General features: G+C 44.0%; 1 protein-coding gene across 2 annotated transcripts in view; it reads left to right on the forward strand.

Moving 5' to 3' along the window:
- Aldh1a2 (aldehyde dehydrogenase 1 family member A2) overlaps positions 1 to 16,217 on the forward strand; it is a 59,716-nt gene that overhangs the window by 31,829 nt on the left and 11,670 nt on the right. For both annotated transcript variants that reach the window (XM_048332768.1, XM_048332769.1), the window contains exons 4-7: positions 2,448 to 2,577; positions 7,827 to 7,888; positions 10,244 to 10,372; positions 10,482 to 10,595. In XM_048332768.1, coding sequence (XP_048188725.1) covers positions 2,448 to 2,577; positions 7,827 to 7,888; positions 10,244 to 10,372; positions 10,482 to 10,595 — 435 coding nt within the window. The remainder of the gene's footprint in view (positions 1 to 2,447; positions 2,578 to 7,826; positions 7,889 to 10,243; positions 10,373 to 10,481; positions 10,596 to 16,217) is intronic.

The following is a 16,217-nucleotide window of genomic DNA, read 5'->3' on the forward strand; positions in this document are numbered from 1 at the left end:
TGCTTGACTAAGAAAGCAAAACCCACCAGCTTGCAGAAACCCATCCCCGGTGATTCTTTGGAGGACCTGCCCTTGCTACTGGTTAACCTTCAGCCTCAGAAGCAGAGGGGTGCAGGCCTTTGCTTCCTTCTGCTTCCTTTGTCCTGTCATTCCCTAGATACATGAGTAAGGACTGACACTAACTTCTTTCCACTAGAGCAATTAGAGCAATCTCCCAGGACCTTCTCCTACCCTAGACAGTTTTTGTTGTTGTTGTTGTTGTTGTTGTTATTGTTGGTTATAGGGCTTGAACTCAGGGCCTGGGCGCTGTCCCTGAGCTCTTTTGCTCAAGACGAGCACTCTACCATTCTGAGCCCACAGCTCTGCTTGTGGTTTTTGAGTGGTTAATTAAGAATCTCACAGGGGGGCTGGGGATATAGCCTAGTGGCAAGAGTGCCTGCCTCGGATACACGAGGCCCTAGGTTCGATTCCCCAGCACCACATGTACAGAAAACGGCCAGAAGCGGCGCTGTGGCTCAAGTGGCAGAGTGCTAGCCTTGAGCGGGAAGAAGCCAGGGACAGTGCTCAGGCCCGGAGTCCAAGGCCCAGGACTGGCCAAAAAAAAAAAAAAAAAAAAAAAAGAATCTCACAGGGACTTTTCTGCCTGGCCTGGCTTCAAACTGCAATCCTCAGATCTCAGCCACGTGAGTAGCTAGCATTACAGGTGTGAGCCACGAGGGCCTGGACCTAGAGGGCTTCGTTATTGCTGCTCTTTAAGTAAATGTCAGCTTTTAGAGCATTCAGAGTTTGGGGGAGAGGAAACTTATCTCCTGGTTGACTTGTACTTCATTCTGTGCTGTGTACAGCTTGGCTCTATGCTAACTGCACAGAGAATGTAATGCCCATCTTTTCTTTTCATTTTTTATTTTGTCCTGTTTCTGGGGCTTGAACTCCAGGCCTGGGCACTGTACCTGAGCTTCTTTTGCCCAAGGCTTAGCACTCTACCACTTGAGCCACAGCTCTGTTTCCAGCTTTTGGACAGTTTTTTGGAGATTAGAGTCTCACGAACTTTCCTACCCAGGCTGGCTTTAAACCTCCATCCTCAGATCTCAGCCTCCTGAGTAGCTAAAATGACTGGCTCACACCTGTAATGCAGCTTGTAATGCCATCTTGAAAACATATGAATGTCCTAAAAATACCAGTGAATGGTAGACACATGACACTCGATGATGAGTTTCATCTTGTTCATTTAATAAATAAATTGCACTGTAAATAATGAGTGGGAGACATTTCAATTGTAGCTTTGTCAGTAATCTGATCGTTTTGACACCAGGATGTGTTATAAAATGTCCATAGAGGGGAAACCACAAAAGTTACTAAAAATATACTTAGGTTTGTTTCACTTGTTAAACTTCTAATACCTCTAATCTATCTCAAGTCAAAAGAGTCCCAGGCTCCTTCTATTTGTTTCTCATTGCTTTCCTTATAGGATTAATCTGTTTAGGAACATGTCATCAAAAAAAATCATGTTTGGAATGTAAAGCTGCTTAATATTGCTATTTTTCTTAATTAAATGGACCAGATACTTTACTCTTAATATATAATGGTTGTTAACCTAAATGTTTACTTGAAACCAGCCTTTAAGTTGTTAAAAGTGTGGGCTTCCCTAGAGGCGATCTTGTTTATTTGATGGTAATAAATAAACTTGCTGTGCACTGTGAGTATTCTTTCTCTCAGTGGGGGTCCTGGCAGCTGTGGAGAACATTTTATTTTCTCCTCCATTACATAAAAAAGTCTATGTCCCCATTCCTCTTTATGGATTCAGGTTACTAGTGTAGACTCCAAAACAAGAAATCCCTCTTCAGCTCTGGTTATTAATATACCAGAAGGTAGTTTGACAAGCCGAACATTTCCTTCTTGTCCATTAAAGAAGAACCACGCTTATGTATTTGGACAGTAGTCACTGAAAATACCCAGACATGAGCACGTATGTTCTCATTGTGGACTTTACTAGCAACTCAAACCACACTTGCATACTAGATATCTCTATTTGGGAAATCAGAGTTGACTGAGCATGCCTCATCATTTATAGTCACTTGCACTCTCTCCTCTTTTCGTGTGTGTGTGTGTGTGTGTGTGTGTGTGTGTGTGTGAATTCTGGGATGTGAACTCAGGGCCTGGGTACTGTCCCTGTGCATTGCTGAGCCTAGCGCTCTACCCCTTGAAGCACAGCTCCACTTCTAGCTTTTTGGTGGTTGATTGGAGATAAGAGTTTCACAGATTTTCCTGCCTGGACTCGGCTGGCTTTGGACCTCGATCCTCAGATCTCAGCCTCCTGAGTAGCTAGGATGACAGGTGTGAGCCACCAGCACCTGGCTTTTCCCTCCTTTTTTTGCTCCAGAAACTCTTTTGCGTATCCCTAGAAAAAATTGACATGATTTAATTCCTCTTCCTTTCTTTTCCTACAGACTATGGAATCCTTAAATGGTGGCAAACCATTCCTGCAAGCCTTTTATGTGGATTTACAGGGTGTCGTCAAGACCCTGCGGTATTATGCAGGTTGGGCTGATAAGATCCATGGAATGACCATTCCTGTAGGTATGTGAAACACGACTGCGTCAGAAAGGGAGCAGAAATAAACACACTCATCACCCCAACACAGTCAGTAGCCACTCAGTGTAGCTCTCAGATGAGTCTAGCAACTTGAGCTGCGCCTAGAGCCAAAGTATTGCTGACTCTGACATGGTCCCTCCTTTTGTGTTTAGACACTGTACAGGTATGTGTAGGGACAAGTGACTTCAGTCCATCTAAGGAATAGGTCTGTCTCTATTAACCATTAAGTGCTTGGCTAGGTGCTGGGAGTTTGAAAATATGGTGGTCAAGGGGGTGTCAGAGAAAATTCTGAGACTTGGCTTTGCCCTCCTGAACTGTAACATCCACTCCTTGGAAAGAAATCTTCCACAGTGCACTGCTGGCTCTGAGAGCATAGTCACAGCCTAGGTCAGCCCTGCTACAAGTTTTATTTCACAATCAATGCTGAGGCACTGAATTGCTTCAAACAGACGAATGCTTTGATCAAAAATCACTTAGAAAAGGCACTTTGACTGCCAAAGGGGTAATCTGCGTAAATCTGTCTGTTTTTTGTTCCCCTGAAAGAACTTCCAACTCAAAAGTCTTTGAAAGAGGAGGCAGGATGCTCTTTTTGAACTCAAGACCTCATACTTGCTCAGCTTGCATGCTTAGCTGGTGTTCTACTTCTTGAGCCATGCCTCCAAGCTTCTCTTTTGCTGGCTATCTTGGAGATAGAGTCTCAAAGACTTATTTGCCCTGCCTGGCTTTGAACCACAGTCCTCAGGATCTCAGGCTCCAGAGTAGCTAGGATTACAGGTGTAAGCCACTGGCACCTGGCTAGGATCCTCACTTTTGAGCCACTTACTAGTGGCTTCCTCCTCGAAATTGGGAGTTTCTCCTGCCTCTGTCTGTTCCAACCTACTACGGGATGTGATTGCAGAATTAGGCAACATCAACTTGATTCACAAGGGTCTTGATGTTATTTCCTTTACTACACTATCCATTATTTCCTGCCATTACCCAATGGAGCCATTCTCCCTGACCATAAATCCTGAGCTTTGACCCTTTACTACGGCAAGTCCCAGTTATGATGATAAATATTAACCATTACTATGATTTATGGAATGCTTTCTTAGTGCTCATTTGTAGCTCACAGCAGTCCCAATGAGAAGTATTTTCTCATTTTGATGATTCGTATTACTATTTTACCTATGTCAGAATCTGCAGCTTCCTTATAATGGAGGGAAGAGTCAAAGCTTGTGTTCAGTTTTTTGGAGGGAGAAATGGAAGCTAATGGACTTGTATCGCCTTAGATTTTTCTCTGTGTTGAGTGCTAATTTTATTGATTTTGAAGGGTATGCTTTATGTTGAACATCAAAATAACCTCAGGATATACCACTAAACAAAAAGAAGTTGAAAACGACTCAGGTCACATTTCATTATTTATCTTGCAGCTTTTTCCACTTTTACCTGTTATGCTGAAGAACAGGCTAAAAATGGACAGAGCTATTGGCTTAGGTCTTCAGGCTTTGCCTGCAGTCTGCTCGCCCTGGTTTAGTGCTCCCGACAGTGAAGGGGCAGTGGAAAAACCTAGAGTCAGGACAGAAGTGGGGGGTTTGGGGGCTGCCTCCACCCTGCCTTAAACCAAGGGGCATCAGTGGGATCTGAATTGTTGGTGACAGGAGGCTGTAAAGTCAGGCCCCCAGGAAGCCTCTGTGAGAGGCTACATGGGACCCCAGGAACACGGAAGGCTCCAGGGAGCGGAGATGACTTTCCTCAAGACCATGTCATGGAACAGTGGTAAAACTCAGATAGCTTAAGGAGCTGGGAATATGGCCTAGTGGCAAGAGTGCTTGCCCTCATATACATGAAGCCCTGGGTTCGATTCCCCAGCATCATACATATAGAAAACGGCCAGAAGAGGCACTGTGGCTCAAGTGGCAGAGTGCTAGCCTTGAGCAAAAAGAAGCCAGGGACAGTGCTCAGGGCCTGAGTTCAAGGCCCAGGACTGGCAAAAACAACAACAACAACAAAAAACTCAGATAGCTTAAAAGGCAGATATGGGCGAGTTTTAATATTCAGCCAGACCCAGTCTATACACACACACACACACACACACACACACACACACACATCAAGTGTGATGGCACAGGCCTGTAATTACAGCCGGCAGGAGGTAGAAACGGAGGGTCACAGGCCAAGGCTAGCCCAGGGAGATGTGAGATGTTATCTGAAATACAAACTCAAAATAAGAAAGGTGGAGATGGGGCTCAAATGGTAGGGTGCAATTTAAGTCCCAAGACAGCCAAGGAAATGTTCTGCTTGTGATACTTATTCATTTACTCCTGGGTCTTGAACTCAGGCCCGGGCACTGTCCCTAAGCTCCTTTTGCTCATGGCTAGCACTGTACCACACGAGCTACAGCACCACTTTCAGCTTTTTCTATGATTAATCGGAGCTAAAAGAATCACAGACTTTCTTGCTTTGGCTGGCTTCAAACCACGATCCTCAGATCTCATGTCTCCTATGATTATAGGCGTGAGCCACCAGCACCCGGCCACGATACTTACTTTTAGAGTTATTTCAAGTGTACAGTGAAATAAGGATGCGAAAGCAGTTTTATAAGATTCTACAGAAATAAGTGGTGGTATTCTTAATTTAGCATTTAAAAAGCATTAAGGACAATGTTGAAACTGGGCTAGATGTCACACCCTTGTCATCCTAGCTACTCAAGAAGTAGAGGGAGGAAGATCTCAAATTTAAGGACGGTCAAGGCCAAAGTTAGTGAGACTTGACCTCAAAAAAAAAAAAAAGACAAACAGAAGGACTGGCGGTGTGTCTCAGGCAGTAGAGGCTCCAACCCCTTCCCAGGCCTGTGGAGTCTGAGTCTGCATCTGGAACACTGTCAGATGCTTCAGGTGCTCTTGTGAGTTTGAGAAGCACCAGGCAGCTCCCACATAACACTGGCAACATGCCAGGTGGAACGAAAGAGTAAACTAGTAAGCATTTCCCCCACTCCTTGGATTTGAAGAATGTAAAAGGAAGCATAACTTAGCCCTTGAAATCTGTTTCCTAGATTTTCTAGATTTCCTAGATTTTCTTAGAGTGAGCCTAACAAGTAGCTACATGTTCATATATGCCAAAGATGAGTTGATTTAACAGAGGGTTTCGTGCAAGCGGAAGTGTAGGTGATATTTGGATATGGCAAAAAATTCTCAGTGTGAGTCTTGGGCTGACTTGGTCCCTTGTGTGCACTTCCTCAACTCAGCGTTTGCCAAATCGGAGAACAGATTTCCCTGGAAGAAGTCTTCTCCCCCATAGTTCAGTTTCTGTTGGGATACTATTCCAAAGTCAAGTTCAATTCCTCATAGAGGCCAGCTTTTTGAAGATTTTTGTCTACATTTTTTGAAATATGCATGTACTTTGTTCAAGAAATTTCACAGTTATATATAAAGCAATGGTCCTTGCAGCATTGTCTATACTAGGCAATACTGAAAGTTACCTTGACGATCTTGAGGAGATGGACAAGATTACCATTACTTGTTGAGCCAGTGCAATAACATGCAGCCATTATAAAGATGTGCTAGCTATATGGAAAGGAGAGAAGGATGAAATATAAGACTAGATACCACGATTCCATTTGTATTTAGAAAAAGAAAAGAGAGGGGTGTTAAAGGGCTTGTCTGTGAACAGAAGTTCCTTGAAAGTATGTACCAGCAACAGACAATGGTTAATACTGGGAAGAGGAATCAGAGATCTGAAGCCAAAGAGAGGAATAGAGAGAGGGAGTTGAGTACCTTAATTTAACTTGTATAATATTTAAATGGATAAGCTTTAACTCATTTTAAATAGCCCTGGGTGGTCAATGTTAGCAATTAAGATGCCTTGAGAGACAATATGGACCTCATCTGTCTTTCCCAAACCCACACACTCCTGTCTCCACTTCCATCCTCAGTCCTAACAATTGTACTTCTCTGAGTATTAGTTGAGTATCTTCATGTTCCCTGAGGGGAGGGGGGGGTGAAGGAGAGGAGAGGAGAGGAGAGAGAGAGAGAGAGAGAGAGAGAGAGAGAGAGAGAGAGAGAGAGAGAGAGAGAGAGAGAGAGAGAGAACACTCTAGTGGCCAAAGGGCCAGCAATAGAGGAATTTTTTTTTTTTTTGCCAGTTCCAGAAACAAAAAGCCATGGCCTAAAAACAAAAAAATCAATTCTGCAGTCCCTTCAGTTAGCTTTGTGAACTTGTTCAGAGAAAGGACATACTGCTCTTCTAAACCAGAAGAATTGTGGTTTGGACTTACTGTGGCTGATGATTCCAATTGCCTATGACGCCAATAAGAAAAACACAGTTATGAAATTCCTGTCCAGCGCTTCTCCTGCTAGCCCCCTGGGACCCACGCGCAGGTCCGCATTTCTGTGTGCAACGCGGGGTGGTGGCTTTGGGTTATTGATGGAGTTCTCCTTTGAAGTGGACTTCGGCTTTCTTTAAATAGCCCTGGGCCTGCCTATGTTCCGCCCAACATGCAGGAAGTGCATTTTGACAGCTGGATTGAGTTATGGCATGTATCTTACTTTTTACTCCACATCTTTTTTTTCCCAGTTGCCCAGCATTTTAAATTTGCTCAGTAATATTTCCCTTGCCATTGAAAAGCAAAACTATTTAGAAACTTATTTAAAGGTTTCAGGCTCTCCTGTTTTTAAATCAAGACCTGTCCTACTGATTATTTTAATATTAATATAAAATTAAGTTTTTAGGGTTGTGTGTGTGTGTGTGTGTGTGTGTATGCGTGTGTACATGAGTGCACTCTGGTCCTGGAGCTTGAACTCGGGGCCTGGATGCTGTCCCTGAGCTTTTTTGCTCAAGGCTAGCGCTCTACCACTAGAACCACAGCTCCACATCTGGCGTTTTGGTGGTTAATTGGAGATAATGGACTTTCCTGCCCAGGCTGGCTTGAACTGTGATCCTCAGATCTCAACCTGGAAGCCATAGGCACCTGGCTGAGTTCTGAGTAGTTCCAGTGCTCATCTGTCCTTGACTCCCAAGGCTTCTTCTAGGGTCCATAAACCAATGTGTCCTTCATTTGTCTCAGAGGTCTCATTACTCGGGCTGTGTGAGACACACCCCAAGGTCCCTTAGGCATAGCGATAGCTCTTCTACCAGCTTTCGTGAGTGGCTCAGTAGGATGGTTGTTGTCAACAGCATTTCTGATTTTTATGCTTACCAAAGTTCTCCCTCTTCCTTCTCCTTGATTCTTACCCTTTCACGCTTATTTCTTTCAGATGGGGATTACTTCACCTTTACAAGACATGAGCCCATCGGAGTGTGTGGACAGATCATCCCGGTGAGCGTATCTCCTCGCACCTCCTATTTATTTTCATTTGACTCAGTTCCCTTAAAGACACACAAAACATGGTTCTCAACAAATGTGTGTTTTCCATTACTGGGAAGACAAGAACTGAGCTCATGTTGTTGACATATCTTTAACAGCCTCCCTGCGAATGCTTATTTGAACAGGTTCTTAGGGTTTCAGCTCTGTTACCAGGAGTTGAGTTCTCCACTCATGGAATTCTCATGATTAAAATAAGCCAAGCCCCCACGTGTATTAATAACCTACCCTTGGTTGTGTGTGTCTACTCTGCTTATGGAAAATTAGTGCTTTGCTGTGTTTGCTTGTTTAGTTTTAAGGTCTGTGACTTGCCTTTTTCCCCCCAGGCATGCATGTATATATGGTGTTTTTTGTTTTTGTTTTAGTATGGTTTTCCCCACTGTTTCTTCTCACAAGAATCTAGATAGAAGACACTACAGAAGATGCAGCCGTACCATTAATGTCACGGTTGTAATTGAAACCATGCCGGGCTGTTGTCTGTCTTGTAAAGGGAAATAGATGTAGTGCTTCGTGTTTGGGTTGGAACATTAAACATTGTCCTTTGTGCTGCGCTTGCTCTCTTTCTCACACACATCCTTGGCATGATATAAAACATCACTGTATCTTCTAACAGTCCTAGTTAATAGTACTAGCTGGGGATTCCAAAAGGGAGGCTCAAAGCTTTGGGGAGGGATACAGGGGTTTTATGGAGTTAGTAATATTTTCTCAAATGATCAATATATCAATTCATTAGGGTATGAAATGGAGGGAAATAAGAAGGTTGGCTAACATTCTTGTGCTTCTACACACACACACACACACACACACACACACACACACACACGAGCGCGGAAGTCCCCCTTAGGTCTGCTCAGGGGTGGGTCTGTCACCTTCATTGCAAGGCCCAAACCTGCCCCTCTCTCTCGCTCTGCCCCAGAACCGTCAGAGCTGCAGCTTCCTGACAGGGCAAGAGCCTGTCAGCTAGCTCAGCTCAATTACTGCACTCGCAAGATTTATACACTGTAGATGGAATGAAAACATCACCGAGAACTCCCAAGTTTATAAACAACTACAGGGAAAAGAAATTGGGTGTTTGGTGAAGGCAAGACACTTGTATATTTTTGCAGCCTTGCCAGAGCCGGTAAGAATCCTTCAAGGATGGCAGCTGAGGTGCTTCAGGCAGAAACACGGTGCAGTCAAGGGCCGTAGCCAGGGAACCAGGAATGTTCTTTTCTTCTTTAATGAAATTATCAATGACACCTGATAGTAACAAGTCTCATCCCCAAGCTTATAACAGTACAAGGGTAATAACCCTAAAATCAGCTTTCATCATTTTAGGTCCCAGATTGACATGCTCCTATAAATATAGTTTCGTTTTCTTGAGCTCCTTTTGACGTGAGAAGGAGGCAGATGACATTTTTTTCCATACTTGCCAGTAGATGCATTTGATTGTAATCATGTGTTTTATGACAATACACCTATGAAGACATGCTGCTTTGAAATACACATTGATTTAAATAGAATTTGCAGCTAGAATTTTCTTCTCTAGTTTTCCCACATTGAATGGCTTTTACATCAGTGTGAAAATCCTGGTGTAAAAGAAAAAAATCTCAAATTCAAGACAAAATTTTCCCACCTAAGAACTTATTAGAAGGAAATTCCAATTATAGAAAATATGTAAAATCGCAGCCATGATAAAACTAAACCAAAATAAAGGAAAAGGAAGTGGAGCTTTGGCTCAAGTGATAGAGCAATAGACTTGAGCATAAAAACGACACACACACACACACGAAAAGAAAAGAACCCCAGAAACTCTCTTATGTCATGAGATTTCTTTAGATGGGTAGTTGGAATATAGCAATTTTGTGGAAGAGAAAGAAAAGGAGAGATTTTTTTTTCAAGGTCAGCATTATTCTATTCTCTTGTTGTTGTTAATCATAGGGCTTGAACTCAGGGCCTGGGCACTGCCTCTGAGCTCTTTCACTCAAGGTTAGTGCCCTACCACTTTGAGCCATAGTACTACTTTTAGTTGGAGATAAGGGTCTCATGGACTTGCCTGCCCTGGCTAGCTTTGAACCACGATCCTCGGGTTTCAGCCTCCTGAGTAGCTTGGATTATAGGCGTGAGCCACTGGTACCCAGCTAGCACTATTCTATTCTTAATGAAATCATTAAGGTAACTCCAACCCAAACATCTAGACTTCATGGCAGACAAGATTTATGCTGAGGACTGGTTTGAGAAATCTTAAGAAGTCACAGCTTGAAAACATAATCGTGGAGAAATATTTTTTCCATCTATCAACCTTGGTTTTTTGTTTTTCTTCCCTTTCAGTGGAACTTCCCCCTGCTGATGTTTGCCTGGAAAATCGCCCCTGCTCTGTGCTGCGGTAACACAGTGGTTATTAAGCCAGCAGAGCAGACACCACTAAGTGCACTCTACATGGGAGCCCTCATCAAGGAGGTAGGAGACACTGACTTCATCCCCGCTCGTAGAGCCTGTAGGCCATAACCTTGCTAACATGATGCACAAGCTTACGTGAAACCCGTCTCCTCCAATTCTGTTTTCTCAGGCTGGCTTCCCACCTGGAGTCGTTAATATTCTGCCAGGATTTGGGCCAACAGCCGGGGCAGCCATAGCTTCTCACACTGGCATAGACAAGATCGCATTCACAGGCTCTACTGAGGTAGGTCCACTGACAGACCGGAACTCTCAAGGTAGCGAGCGAGTTCCCAGGTCCTCAAAGGATAACACTGGTAGAACACCAGGGAACGGGAAGGCAGAGGTGTCCATGGACCCCTTGATGGCAGATGTCTCTGAGTGTTTTGCTTTTATTTTTATGTAGATCCTGGGCTGTACTCAGGGCTTGGATATTGTCTCTGAGCTTTTGTGCTCAAGGCTAGCACTCTACCACTTGAGCCTCACCTCCATTTCCAGCTTTTGGTGGTTAGTTGGAGATAAGAGTCTTTCACGTTTGTCTGCTCAGACTGGCTTTGAACTACAATCCTCAGACCTCAGCTTCCCGAGTAGCCAGGACTACAGGCATGAGCCTCTGGCACCAGCTTTCAGCTTGCTTTTTGATGACAACCCTCTATAAGCATTTGTCTCAAATACCTAGGAATGGATGGCTAGATCACACAGCATGTTTTCCAAAGTGGTTCTACCATTTGTCATTCATACAAGCAAAGTCAAAGACTGCCAACTCATCCACATTCTCACCAACATTAGGTGTGGGCAGTATTCTTTAAGTTCAGTCACTGAAATATGTGTACAGCGTTCTATGAGTTATATAACTGGGTTATTTCCAGTTCTCTGTTATTGAGCATCTTTTCATTAGTGGATCTTGCCACTGTTGTTTTCTTTGGTGGGGTATCTTTTAATCTTTGCCCTTGGGAGTGGCATTTTTTGTTTCCATACTGCTGAAAGATCTTTGTGTTTTTTGGATGCAAGTCCTTTGTGATTTGCAAATATTTTTCTCCAAGACTTGTGGCTCCTCTTGTCTTTCTCTCAATAGTGTCTTTTGAAGACCAGATGTTCTTAATTTGTCACTATCTAGTTCATCAGTATTTTCTCTTGTGGACCAAGGTTTTTGTGCTGTGTCTAGAAAATCTTTGCCTAATTTGAAAGCTCCAAGATTGCCTAGTTTTCCTTCTAGGAACCTTATGGGGTATTTCCGTTTTTGTTTTGTTTTACATTTAGGCATATAATCTACTTTGAGCTAATTTTGTATACGTTCTGAGGCAAAGATAGGGTGCTTTTTTCAAATATGGGTGACTGTCATTTGGTACCATTTCTTGAAAAGACTCATTGCCACTGAATTGCCATTGTATCTTGGTGAAGCTTGAGTTGTGTCCATGGTCATGTGAGTTTAGTTCTTTTTCTGGTTCACTTAACCTGGGCACCTGCTGATTCATCTCTACCTCACCCTTTGTTTGTTTTGTGGGTTTTTTTTGCCAGTCCTGGGCCTTGGACTCAGGGCCTGAGCACTGTCCCTGGCTTCTTTTGCTCAAGGCTAGCACTCTGCCACTTGAGCCATAGCGCCACTTCTGGCCATTTTCTGTATATGTGGTGCTGGGGAATCAAACCCAGGGCTTCAAGTATACAAAGCAAGCGCTCTTGCCACTAGGCCATATCCCCAGCCCCACTACCTCACTCTTTGGATCACTGTAGCCTTCTATTAACACAAGGAATTCTCTAGCTTCATAAGAAGAACACTGACAACTAAGCATGTACTCTTTAAAAATGACTGTGTCCAACAGGGAAAAGGAAAAAGAGGAAGAGATGGAGGGAGGGAGGAAACAAGAAAGGAAGGGAGAGAGGAAGGGAGAGAGAAAGGGAAGGAGGAAAAGAGGAAGAGAGGATAAAGAAAAGGAGAAGGAAGAGGGAAGAGGAAGGGAAAGGAAGAAGAGGAAGGGAGAAATTTGGGGAGGATGGGGTGGAAGGTGTTCTATTAAAAGTGTTTCTCTGTCAGGAATAATCACAAGAGTGAGGCAGCTTTACTACGGTATGCATAGATGCAGTCTCAGCTAAATTTTCCAATGTACACATTCCCATACTTCCTTCAAGAGGAGAGGAACCCTTCCTGTAGTGTTTGAGACAGGAATCTTCTGGTTTCTTTCTTTGTATGACATAAATGGCAGATGCTAGAGGACCTGAGAGAGAAACATCTGTCTAGCATATGAAAAACAACTGGTCATTATACGTATTTGTAGTGGCAGGTGAAGTAATTTCACATGCAAACTGAATGATCCCAAGCCTTTTGAGTTCATAGTTGTTTACTTTTCTGTCCATCTATTCTTTTCTAACTTCTGTCAGCTACTTGGGAAATTACATTGCTACTTCTAGATCGAACATTTCCCTTCCATGAGGATTTGAATCTGCTGCTGGTTTGATTACTCTGGAGAGAGGAAAGCTATTGGTACTGTACAGAATGCCTGGCAGTCAGCAGCAAGAAGCCGTTCTGAGGTGGCTGCTTTCCATTTTATTTCAGCCAAAGGTCTTCAGAAAGCAAACAAAGTCACTAAGATTAAAGATAGGATTAACTTCTCCTTATTGCAGCTACATGCACAAACGATACATGTAAATATTTAATAAGTGGCTATGAAAGGGCTCTTATAAACACAGGATCAATAAGCAACCTCCATAAAGTACAGGGAAGTAGTTTGTATTTCGCTTGCGGTATAGTGTTTTGTTTTATTTATTTTTTATTCAGTTAGATGAACAAACCATGATCTCACCATTAGTCAACAAGATAGTAGAGAGACCATCAAAGCAAACGACAGGAGGGGCCGGACTGATTCATGCCAAGAAAATGTTTGTAGCTAGCAGCTGTGTCATCATGGAGCTGAATTGTCCCAGGGGCTCTCTCCTTTCCTCGCCCCAGTGAGATGAGTGTCCTGGCGCCTGGCACAGGCCCGCCCCTCTTGGAGAATGGAGGAAGTGGCTTGCTGCGGTTTTAGCCCTTTCCTAAAGCTCTGGAACCCACCAGTGAGCCATGGGCCAGTTTCATGGGAGAGAACTTTATAGATATATGCACTTCGGATTTTGAGCTTTCTTTCCCTTTTTTTCCTAATACTCAAAAACATGGATACTGAAGAGTAAGAATGCCACTCTTCTGTCTGCTAGATGAGAGGCTTACTTTTCCTTTCTTACTCTGCCCAGTCAAGGATTTTACAGTAGTTTGGCTCCGCTGAGCTCATAGGTCCTGACTCTTACCAGGTTCTAGTGGTACCTGACCCTTAGCTTGCTGACGTGAGTACTCCATGTATCTTCCTATCAAAACAGATTTAAGAAATCAAAATCGTGTCCCTGATCTCTGCTGCCAGAGCCACGGCTCCATTTCCGGTGTTTCTGATGGCTAATTGGAGATCAGTGTCTCATGGAATTTTCTGCCTGGGCTACCTTTGAACCGTGATCCTCAGATCTCATCCTCCTGAGTAGCTGGGATTACAGGCGTGAATCACTGGTGCCTGGTTTTCGTTTTGTTTTTTGTTTTTATTCTCCCTCACATTCTTGCCTCTCAGGATTGTGGTGAAGATTCAGATGTTGATGAGAACAAGTAGCACTCACTAGCACTAGGAAATGTGCAGTCAGGGACAACATTAAGCAGCCTGGAGAACAAAGCCAGCGATGAAGTTGGTTAATTAGATAAGTACGTGACACGTGCCCTTTTTGACACCATGGTTCTCAACACTAGCAGCACTTTTGAATAATCTTGGAAACTTTGTGAGAAATAACGGTGACTGTCAGGATCTCTGGGAGTAGAGTCCAAACAACAACAACAAAGTGTTTACATGTCCTGGAATTCCAGTGGACACCCAGTGCTCAAATTAAAACCAAAGATAAAGAAGAGAGAAACTGAGGACTCTCCTGCTCCCTGCAGCAAAGCCACGCCAGGAATGGACATGTTGTGTTCTCTCCCCTCTGCTGCCTTCGTTTCCAGAGGCCTGAAGAGCAGCTGCCTTGCACTGCCTCACTGACTTGGCAAACATTCTTGAAGTCTTCTCTTGTACAAATGCATATAAAAACAACTCAGAAGCCAGGCATGAGTGACTCGTGCCTGTAATCCTATCTAGTTAGGAGGCTGAGAATTGGAGCATCGCCACACGAGGCCCACCAAGGCAGAAAAGTTTGCAAGATTCCTTCCCAACCCATAGCTAGATATGGCAGTCCATGCCTGTCATGCTAGCTACCCGAGAGTTTGGGATTGGTGGGGGCTCAGTTGCATCTCAACCGAAGAAACTGACCATGGTAGCATGTCCTTGACAGTCCAGCTAAAAAGGTGGGGCATGACCCTGGTGTGGTCCCTGGCAGGAAGGGAGAGCCCATCTCAACATAACCAGCACAAAACAGCCGGAGCTACAAGCACGGCTCAGGGGGGCGCGCGTAAGCCCTGCGTCCAAACTCCATACTGCAAAGGAAATCAGATGAAGTGTCTCCACTAACAAACTCAGTCTAGTGATGAAGATAAACAGCCAGAAAAAAAAGGCAGTAGAGGGTATGAGGTATGGGCATAGCACAACCTGGGTAGAAGGAGCCAGAATCTAGAAAGGAGAATAGCTAGCATTTCAGAGGAGGTGTGGAGAGACAGGTGTGAGAAAAGGAGGAGCTACAGAGACTATTTGAGGAAAGGCACGTGGTTTCCTGTGGCTGGAGCGGTGGTGTGCCTGGTGGTGGGAGTGGCGTGGAAATAGGCTGAAGACATAGTTTGTGCTTAGATGGATGTTCAGCCTGGTGCTGGTGGCGCCCACCGATAATCCCAGCTACTCAGGAAGCTGAGACCTGAGGGTCACAGGTTGAAGCCAGCCCGGGCAGAAAAGCCCATGAGATTCTTATGTTCAATTAACTACCAAAAAGCTGTGGCTCAATGGGCAGAGTGCCGGTCTTGAGCCAAAAAGCTAAGCAAGAACTCAAGATTTTGAGTTCCAACCCCAGTTCCAGATTGACGTTCATAATCTGAGTTTTCCAGATGATGTTTTGAGATTGCTCTTACCACATCAAGGTCCTGTTGTGTTCTAGTGTGAGAACGTGAGCAGGGCTTGGAGGCGTGGTTCAGATGGTAAGGTGCCTGCCAATGAGTATAAAGCTTCAGTTAGTGAGTTAGAGTCTCAATCTCCAATGTGAGTGTGTGTGTGTGTGTGTGTGTGTGAGAGAGAGAGAGAGAGAGAGACAGACAGAGAGAGAGAGAGAGAAGAGAGAGAGAGAGAGAGAGATCCAAACCAAGATGATTTGGCCTCTTTCTGGAAATGTTTCAGAAAGACAAGAAATATGCATTTGAATTTCCATCTCGGTAGGAACCAGCAAATACAATGCTGAAAATGAAGGAAGTAGAGGGAAGACACTTAGACTCCTTCAATTTGGAGTTTAGCTTCAGAAATGGAAAACTGCACAAAACAATTATCTCAGCCAGTGCACTGAGATCTCCAGGAGAGATTTATTTTCCTGTTTCTAAAAGGGCATCATATCTCTGAGAAGGAATCCATTCTAATTTTGCCCCTACTTAATAAACAGAAAAAGTTTCAGAAACTACTCAGCCACCTGCCTTGAATAAAGAAGGCATGAAAAGCCTCTTGTGTTCTGTTTTGTCTTGTATAACAAATTATTTTCCTTGCAAAGATCCAAATTACTTTCCCCCCGCACGGCTGGGCCTTGCTCTCTGCATAGTTCAGGCACACTGAGGCTCTTGCAAGGACACTCCAGATATCAATCTTGATGCCTTTTCAAACAAGGATGGGAGGCAGCGTTGGTCCGCGCCAACATTCCTGCTGAGAATTAGCCCCGTTTCAGATGTGTGGGGGAGCCCCCCCCC

Source organism: Perognathus longimembris, chromosome 23 (assembly GCF_023159225.1).
Source record: "Perognathus longimembris pacificus isolate PPM17 chromosome 23, ASM2315922v1, whole genome shotgun sequence".
Taxonomy (NCBI): domain Eukaryota; kingdom Metazoa; phylum Chordata; class Mammalia; order Rodentia; family Heteromyidae; genus Perognathus; species Perognathus longimembris.